The sequence below is a fragment of the Xiphophorus hellerii genome, chromosome 4 (assembly GCF_003331165.1).
Source record: "Xiphophorus hellerii strain 12219 chromosome 4, Xiphophorus_hellerii-4.1, whole genome shotgun sequence".
Taxonomy (NCBI): Eukaryota; Metazoa; Chordata; class Actinopteri; order Cyprinodontiformes; family Poeciliidae; genus Xiphophorus; species Xiphophorus hellerii.
In genome coordinates, this window is record NC_045675.1 from 23,226,062 (window position 1) to 23,235,544 (window position 9,483).

General features: G+C 35.8%; 1 protein-coding gene across 1 annotated transcript; it reads left to right on the forward strand.

Annotated features, from left to right (window-relative positions):
• On the forward strand, window positions 1-4,030 carry psmd14 (proteasome 26S subunit, non-ATPase 14). The gene is made up of 11 exons (XM_032561731.1): window positions 1-127; window positions 862-917; window positions 1,121-1,192; window positions 1,300-1,419; window positions 2,117-2,187; window positions 2,366-2,516; window positions 2,620-2,727; window positions 2,992-3,066; window positions 3,149-3,274; window positions 3,592-3,654; window positions 3,854-4,030. The coding sequence occupies exons 2-11, from the start codon at window positions 870-872 to the stop codon at window positions 3,950-3,952; spliced, it is 933 nt and encodes a 310-aa protein (XP_032417622.1). The 5' UTR covers window positions 1-127; window positions 862-869; the 3' UTR covers window positions 3,953-4,030.
• Window positions 4,031-9,483: the final 5,453 nt, after the last annotated feature.

The window sequence follows — 9,483 nt, forward strand, 5'->3', positions numbered from 1 at the left end:
GTGCGACGGAAGTAGTTCCGTATAAAAAGACTATTCTGGTTTCTGGCTGATTCATTGTAGCTCGCTGGTTTGGTCTGACTGTGCGCTGAAAAACATTCATCTAAACGCTTGAAACATCTGACAGCAGGTAAAAGCAGATGTACATTGAAGACGCTCCGTAGAGACTTTTTAACAGCTTTGGGTTCATGTGATGTTCACACAAAAGCTCGTTTTCCTTCGCTAAGCCATCCAAGCTAAGTTAGCATGAGTTAGCTAACGGCAACATAACGCTAATGTGTATTTAGCAACCAGGCTAATTTAGGTGTACGCTTTGTTTGAAAACCACTTTTTACACCCTAAATATGACAACTTTCAGTATGGTTCATAATAAAATGGCGTCTGTGAATAGTTTAATATTCATTTGAGTGTTTACGTTTCAGAGCAGTGAGCAACTCGGCTACATCAGCCTAGCATTAGCTGTATTATTTTTGATTTCTCATACTAAATCATTCTCCGTTTAGTCACTTTCTGAATACATAACGAAAGTTTCTATAAGAAAAAAGAAAGAAAAATCATTATATAAACACTCGGCCTGAATGACATTTTAAATGTAATTTTCACCACAAACATCCAATTACGATAAAAACAGAATCGTCTAATAATATTTATCAAGAGGACAACGTAAATAGTTAATAAACCTCACTTTATTCTTGCTAAGCCATTTATGACTGTCTGATCTTCAAAGCCTTTACTTATCCACTTGTTTATTCCATTTTTAATAGTGTACAATATTTGTAACAAATATTATTACATTAAAATGCACTCTTATTAAAATAATTGCTGCTGGAGTTTAATGGTATGACTCTGGGAATGTGTTCACAGATCTCAATATGGACCGGCTGCTGAGGCTTGGAGGTGGAATGCCAGGGCTTGGCCAGGTACATTTTAAATGTCCTTGTATATAAAAGAAAGGCAGTGAGCTTGATTGAGGTTTGTATTGCAAAGTTATTTCACTGTGGCTTTCAAGCTCAGACTGATGTAACTCATCATCTCAGCCTTTTTTTTCCCTCATTTCCTTGCACACAAATTTCAATGTAGTCGCATGTGGTGTGTAACGATGATTTATCTGTTGCTTCATAAGGGACCCCCCACAGACGCTCCTGCTGTGGACACTGCAGAACAGGTGTACATCTCCTCTCTGGCCCTGCTTAAGGTAATAAAATAACTCATCATCAGAGATAAGTCTGTCATATACCTGAAGCCCAACCTTTTCTAATCCTCTTTTTTTTTTTTTTTTTTTTTGCCGTTCCTCCTCATCAGATGTTGAAGCACGGGCGTGCCGGTGTGCCAATGGAGGTCATGGGACTGATGCTGGGAGAATTTGTTGACGACTACACAGTGCGAGTGATCGATGTGTTTGCCATGCCTCAGTCAGGAACAGTACGTATCCCCTCTAAAATCAGGATTGCATGTTGTGGAGATTTTGTGTTTGTTAGAATAAAAGTGTTTTCTTACCTGAGCACAGACACACACACACATAGTTACTGCTGCACACTGCAGTTGGAGGGGGAGGGGGGATTCTCTGCATACACACATTTGTTGGAAAGTGGTTGCAACTTTTCTTAAAAATTTGAAGGGGAAAAACATCATAACACCTAAGAATATTTATGTCAACTGATTTATTTTCTTCTCACCAATAGCTAATATTGCAATCTTACATGGTACATTTCTCACATTGCTGCAACAGCTTTGTAGACACAACCTGGACTCATAGGAAGTCCTGTAAAAACGATGAAACTGTCATCACTAGTTGCCTCAAAGTCATCTAGACATAAATTATTGCAATTAGGTTAATGAGCAATAAGCATACCAGGCTGGAAAAAACTTATTAATTCACCTAGGAGTGGTTGTGCAATTTCCAATTGTTTTTTGAAAGGATATTGCATAGTTTTATTTTTGCTTCCCCTCCAAATCTTCATTTATTCTCCTGATAACACCATCATTGAAGAATTCACCATTGTTGTGCCAGGTTTAAAAATTGCTGGTTCATTTTCATAAATTTCTAGTTTTGAAGTAGTTTGGCATCCTTAGTTCTTGTTGTTGTTCATTTTCACTAAGCAGTGTGTGTGCCTCACAGGGCGTGAGTGTAGAAGCTGTGGACCCCGTCTTCCAGGCTAAGATGTTGGACATGTTGAAGCAGACGGGCAGGTACGGCTCAACAAGATCAGCATTTTGAATTTGTTAAAGAAGGAATCTCAAATCCCACACTTGTTTTTACAGAATTAAATTTGACTTAAAAGCAAATTGATGAAGGATTATATGAACGTGTCTTTATTTTTTAGAAAAATGAAAAAGTTGTTGCTTCCCACCTGCTTGTTTTCTTCAGACCAGAGATGGTTGTAGGATGGTACCACAGTCACCCTGGTTTTGGCTGCTGGCTGTCGGGTGTGGACATCAACACACAGCAGAGCTTCGAGGCGCTGTCGGAGCGAGCCGTCGCCGTCGTAGTTGATCCCATTCAGAGTGTCAAAGGAAAGGTGGGCACAGGGACCACTAAGTTAAATTAGTAGCACTCTTATCAAAGTTTGAATTATTTAGGAAAACTGATTTATTTATTTTTTCTGCCACTGTGTCCCTCAGGTGGTTATTGATGCCTTCAGACTGATTAATGCCAACATGATGGTGCTGGGTCATGAACCGAGGCAAACTACATCCAACCTGGGTCATCTCAACAAGCCATCAATCCAGGTAACTTTTACATTAGAATAAAAACGGGAGCAATTTTAAAATTGCAATTATCTTGCAGTTGGTTCTGTAAGCCACATACAGAACCAGACAAAAGTTAAAAGAGTTTATCTGAAATAAAACCTTTAGAATGCACCATGAACTGTTTTATTTCCACATTTAACAATTTTTTTTTTCTTGTGTTTTCCTGTGACCTTTCCTGATAATCAATATAAATCTGTATGTTTATTGTACTTAATAATCTGTTTTACTCTTTTTTTTTTTTAGGCCTTGATTCATGGACTTAACAGACACTACTACTCCATCACCATCAATTACAGAAAGAATGAGCTGGAGCAAAAGGTTTGAAGTTCATATTTTAAGACCCCCATTTAGTGTTATTTTTGTTTCTTGTGAAACGTGATTCATTCTATTAATTTTTCAGATGCTGCTGAACCTGCATAAAAAGAGCTGGATGGAGGGCCTGACTCTGCAGGACTACAGTGAGCACTGCAAGCTCAATGAGACGATCGTCAAAGAAATGCTGGAGCTGGCCAAGAACTACAATAAGGTAGAACCTGAACACTATTACTTTGCAACATGACAACGTTTTATTGAGTCTGTTAGAGGGGTGGCTCGCCATTTAGAAATATTTCAAACAAAATATGAGGTCATTTTGATTTTAAAATATTTCTGTGCTTAATAACCAAATATAGTTGGTACCTTTTTAGAGGCGGAACGTTTGCCCAATAATTTTGATTTAGTTCAGTTACTCACTGCAGTGCAGCGGTGTGGATATGCTAGATTTCCCCCATTTGTTTACTTTTTTTTTGTAAAATAAGCTGGAAGGTGTTTTGCTTGAAATAAAATGAACTGTTTTCACCTCAGGCTGTGGAAGAGGAAGATAAAATGACCCCGGAGCAGCTGGCTATCAAGAATGTTGGAAAACAGGTACTGATTTATTATTTTTCTTTCTCTCTTTTTTTTAAGGTTAAAAACCCCCCAAAATATTATTAATTTTAAAGCTGACTTATTGCTCATATGTCAACTTGCTCTCTTAGTAATGTTGCATGTTTGTGGAGCTGATAAGTCCTGTTAAAGCACATTATGTATTTAGTAAAATCATCATCATCCTCATTTCTTCTCTCAGGATCCAAAGAGACACCTGGAGGAGCATGTAGATGTTTTAATGACCTCCAACATCGTTCAGTGCCTAGCCGCCATGCTGGACACCGTCGTTTTCCAGTGATAGATCCCTGTGTGTATAACTGTTAATATTACAACCATTGTTTTTCTTTTATATAAAATAAATGTATGTATGAAATACTGCTTTGTCAATTTTCATTACTTCCGCCTTCCTAAGATGTTTGCAGATTATTTTCTTACACTTATTCAATCAATCAATCACAAAACGTCTATAGTACAAAAAAAGTTAAAAACATACAAATAGAGATATTAATATATTTGAAAAGAACAGACGATGTATTATTTCTGTTAATACATTTTGCGCAAGAAAATTGCTATCATAGGAAGAAGCATCTAAAGATGAACAAAATGGTGAAAAACACACAAAATGACTCCTTGACAAAACAATAAAATCTTATCACGTAGCTGAGGTGATGCAGTTTGCATGAAAGAGTTGAGACATTTCTGCCAGAAGGCTCCAGACACTGTTGGACGGAGGTGTTACAATGATCCTAAACTGACCTTTTTTGTTGTTGTTTAGCTTTATAAGCAATAATAGGTTAAGTTATTTTTAATATCAACCAAACTGCATTGATCCAAACTATTGCAGAAATATTCATTTACAGTCTTTGTTTACGTCTCAACGTTGATGCAATGCTCTTGCCAGCCACTAGATGGTGAAAAGTAGCCTGTCAGAGTCGGATGTAAAAAGTCAGATCAATGTGGAATCATTTGTATAAGGAAACCTGTGGTTTATTGCATAAGTGTGAAGTTCACGGTTTCCTCCGTCATTCTAATCTAACAAATAAATACTACAGTTATTTGGATGCCAAAAAAATGTCCTATTTCTCAATTTGAACCATGTAGATTTTAAGAAGGTGAACATTCATTTCAATAAAGGTTTTCATTTTATAAAGTAATGATCTTGCTGACCTAATAACACATAATTCATTATGTTGGGTTAACCTGTGTTACCTAGAACCAAAGGTTTTAAAAATGTGCAAACATGATTTGAAACAAATTTCAGCAATAAACATTTAATTAATAGTTTATGGACTTTGAAAGGAATTTACGTATAATGATCAAGTCTATATTTACTGTTTGCCAGGCTGTGTTTGAGCTTATGAAAACCTAAAGATGATGCATTTAATTTAACTGAACTTTAAAAGTCTTTTCGATGAGAGTATTGTCATTTTAGAACTAAAATGGTGTCATCAGACTTGCGTACAATAACTTGGCCCATAGTAGTTGTGCATCGTGCAGCTGTGGTGTAGCTGGAGACAATCTTTGTTATAGTTTTGCTTCTTTTGTATTGTTTAAAACCAGTACAGTTTTAAAACAAAGCAAGTTACTTTGCCAGTGACACAGTGAAGATGTGCTTTTCACTCTGAACCGACTGGATTCGCAGTCGTTCTCTTCTTAGACATGGCATAAAATGCAAAGACAAAATATCAGAATTTCTTATGTAATCTGCTTTAAAAAAACAGAGAAGTTGAACTGTTATACTGTCTTTTGATTTAGCTGATGTTTGCAGATGGGATTCTAGTGAAGACGGGCATAAATGATCATACTGGCTATTAAAGAGGAAGTGTGCACATTGCAGCGTAAGTGGGAAAAAAGAAAATGTGTAAATTTTCCTGTAATTTTTTACTCTGTGTCTGATTTATTCTAGACAAAAGAAATTGTCCAGGCCCATCAAAAAACATTTATTTAGTCGTCTTCTCGACTAAATAGGATTAACAGACGGCATCATTTTCTTCCAAAAGAATATCCAAGCCTGGCTTAAACTGGGATTGTGTCTGATAAAAGTCAATTTTAATTTTTGTCGAACTAACCTAACCTGAAGGTAGATTTGACACAAAAATCACCTCGTATCATCAAAAGAACAACGGCAAGATTGAAACACGGACGGCGGTGGCAGCAAGTATTTCCAAACACTTGTTAGTTATGATCTAAAACCGTAAGATGACAAAAAGCTGAAAATGAAGATGGGTGTTATTTTTCAGCATCACAGGGCCACGTAGAGAAGGATTTTTAAGCTGATTTCCATTGATAAGCAATTTAAAACTTTAGTTTAATAAAGAGCCTCTCGTAGTGGGAGTGCTGTCGAGCAGCTTTTATCCCTCTTACTTTTTTAAGTTAGGGAAAAATAGGATCCCAGCTTTTATTCCAGTAACTATTTGTGGACAAAGAACATGAAGCACATGTTCCCCCTCCAGTCTTTCCCGTATTTACCAGTGTTGTATAAAGTACTGAAATCTCAGAGTCAAGTAAAAGTACAAGTACCTCTCCAAAATATGACTTTGGTAAAAGTCGAAGTCACTGACTGAAATGTTACTTGAGTAAAAGTCTTAAAGTATTTGAAACTTCTTGTACTTAAGTATGGAAATTACTGTAAAAATGGATGTACTCAAGTAATGTAATGAAAAGTACAAGTAAAAAGTAAAACAAAGCAAATGCAGTTTGAATGACATTTTTTATATTTTGGTAAACTTGTCAAATACACTTAAAATAATGTACACAACCAAGTGCAGGCAAAATTAAACCTGCTAATAGATATGCCTGCAGGCATCATTTAGTTAAGAAAATTAGGTGCTTTACCTATAGCACAAGGTTAACTTAACCTGCTTTACAACTGAACCAGCTTCTTAGTATACCCTCCAGGACAGAAAATACAAAGTTTTTGTAAGCCTTAAGTTTTCCCTTCAAGTAAGGTCAGTGCTGAAAATGAGAAAAATAAATAGTACAGAAAATGCGGCCAACATGAAGAAAAAGAGCTGTTACGATTACTCTACTTCACAAATCAGTGAATCAGTCAATCCTACAGTCAGTAGGTGGTGCACACAACTGGTCATTATGCAAAAGAAAAAAAGAACTGGGAGGAAAATGCAGCTTATTGGCATCTGTAAACCTGGTTTTGAACTTGCTTGCCTTTCCTATATTCGTTAAATTTAGTCTAAATTGCTATCGCTATGGCTTCTGTCCCCCCTTGAACAGAGGAGTCTAGGTAGCCTGCTACAGTCAACATTAGGCCTAAGCTAAATACACCACGTGTGGAACTGAAACAATGCCAAACAAAGTTCATTTATGGTCAAGATTTCACAATACAGTAGTGCCTAGTGACCAAGCTATAGTTACTGAAACACGAGGATTATAACCATTTCATAAGAAGTTACCTCGATGTGTTTCTTCAAGTTGGACGGGGAGTTTTTGTAAGATAGAATTTCCATGTGACTGCTACTGATTGCGAGACTTGCTTTGTGTTTAATGGGAGAAGCGAAACAGGTGTATCCTAATTAAAAGTAAAGAAATCAAGAAATGGCAAAAAATGTGGAATGAAGATAAGAAAGGAAGAAGATTATATGAAGTACAAAAGTCAGTTTGAATTCGAAGCATTAATGAACGAAACAGAAGAGAAGAAATAATAATTAGTAGATTAAGAGTAGGTCATACCTACTTAAATGACATGCTTTATAAAATAGGGAGGAAAAATAATGATAAATGTGAGAGATGTGGAGAGAAAGAAAATGTAGAACACATATTGATGAACTGTAAGTCAAATGAACTCAAAAGGGAAGAATTAAAGAGAATAGTTAGAAATATGGGGCATGAATGGAATCTTAAAGGTATATTAGGAAATGAAGGAAACATAACAGATATTCACAAATTAAGGAAAGCATTGTTTATTTATCTTAAGAATACAAAATTAAAAAGTAGAATTTAATAGATATGAAGTAATGCTTCTACACACTCATGTACAGTAGGTGGCGGTATGCACCTTAAAGTTGCTTGTGATCCGCCATAATAGAAAAGAAGAAGAAGAAGAAGAAGTATCCTATTGGTGGTGATGAACAAGCCCAGGCACTTTGTTCGGTAGCCTACTTGCTACTTGCTAATCAGTAGGTGGGGTCAAAACACTTGCGTTTCTCTCTCTCGCTTTTTTGTAACGAGTAACTAAACCACACATTGAAAATGTATCGGAGTAAAAGTACGCAATTAAGTTCGGAAATATAGTGAAGTAAAAGTGAAAGTCATCAAAAATTTTCATACTCCAGGAAAGTATGAAGTACTCCAAAATATACTTAAGTAAAGTAGTGAAGTATTTTTACTTCGTTACTATACAACACTGGTATTTACAAACCAAAAAGTTAGAACAGACATACCCCTCCTAATTAGGGGAGGAGGGGACGTCAAGTTACATAACTAGAAAATTTCGGAAGAAATTTAGCCGGGGCCTGCCAAGGCGCGCCCGTGGGGTTTGGGCCCGGCGTCGTCATGCTACAAATTGGCATCGACGCTAAAGAACGCCGCAACATAATCAATGGCACGCGGAGAACCACAAGAACGTTAAGTAAGGCGGACGTGCACCATTCAGTACGATTTAAAATTTTTGTCAAGGCTTTTATTTTGGAAGTTTAGTTAAACTTCATTTCAAAGGGCCAACCTAATCCCATGAATAACAGTCATTGGATAAAATCAGTTATATAGTGCTCAAAACAGCAATAATCTCATGTAAAAATTCTCAAGGCTTTTATTTTGAAATTTTCAGTATGCTCCATTTTAAAGTTCTGAACGAATCCCATGTGTAACAGTGCTTTGGATAAAAAAGTCACATAAAGCCAAAAAGCGCAATTACCTGATGTAAAAATATGCAAGGCTTTTATTTTGAAATTATTATTATGCTCCATTTTAAAGTTCCGAACTAATCCCATGTGTAACAGTGCTTTGGATGAAAAAGTCACATAAAGCCAAAAAGCGCAATTACCTGATGTAAAAATATTCAAGGCTTTTATTTTGAAATTATTATTATGCTCCATTTTAAAGTTCCGAACTAATCCCATGTGTAACAGTGCTTTGGATGAAACAGTCATATACGGCCAAAAAGAGCAATTACATGATGTAAAAATATTCAAGGCTTTTATTTTGAAATTTTCAGTATGCTTCATTTCAGAGGGCCAAACTATTCCATTGTGTAACAGTGCTTTGGATAAAAAAAGTCACATAAAGCCAAAAAGCGCAATTACCTGATGTAAAAATATTCAAGGCTTTTATTTTGAAATTATTATTATGCTCCATTTTAAAGTTCCGAACAAATCCCATGTGTAACAGTGCTTTGGATGAAAAAGTCATATACGGCCAAAAAGAGCAATTACATGACGTAAAAATATTCAAGGCTTTTATTTTGAAATTTTCAGTATGCTTCATTTCAGAGGGCCAAACTATTCCATTGTGTAACAGTGCTTTGGATAAAAAAGTCACATAAAGCCAAAAAGAGCAATTACCTGATGTAAAAATATTCAAGGCTTTTATTTTGAAATTTTCAGTATGCTTCATTTTAAAGTTCTGAACTAATACCAGGTGTAAGAGTGCTTTGGATGAAAAAGTCAAATAAAGGCAAAAAGAGCAATTACGTCATGTAAAAATATTCAAGGCTTTTATTTTGAAATTTTCATTATGCTTCATTTCAAAGGGCCAAACTAATACCATGTGTAACAGTGCTTTGGATGAAAAAGTCAAATAAAGCCAAAAAGGGCAATTACATGATGTAAAAATATTCAAGGCTTTTATTTTGAAATTATTATTATGCTCCATTTT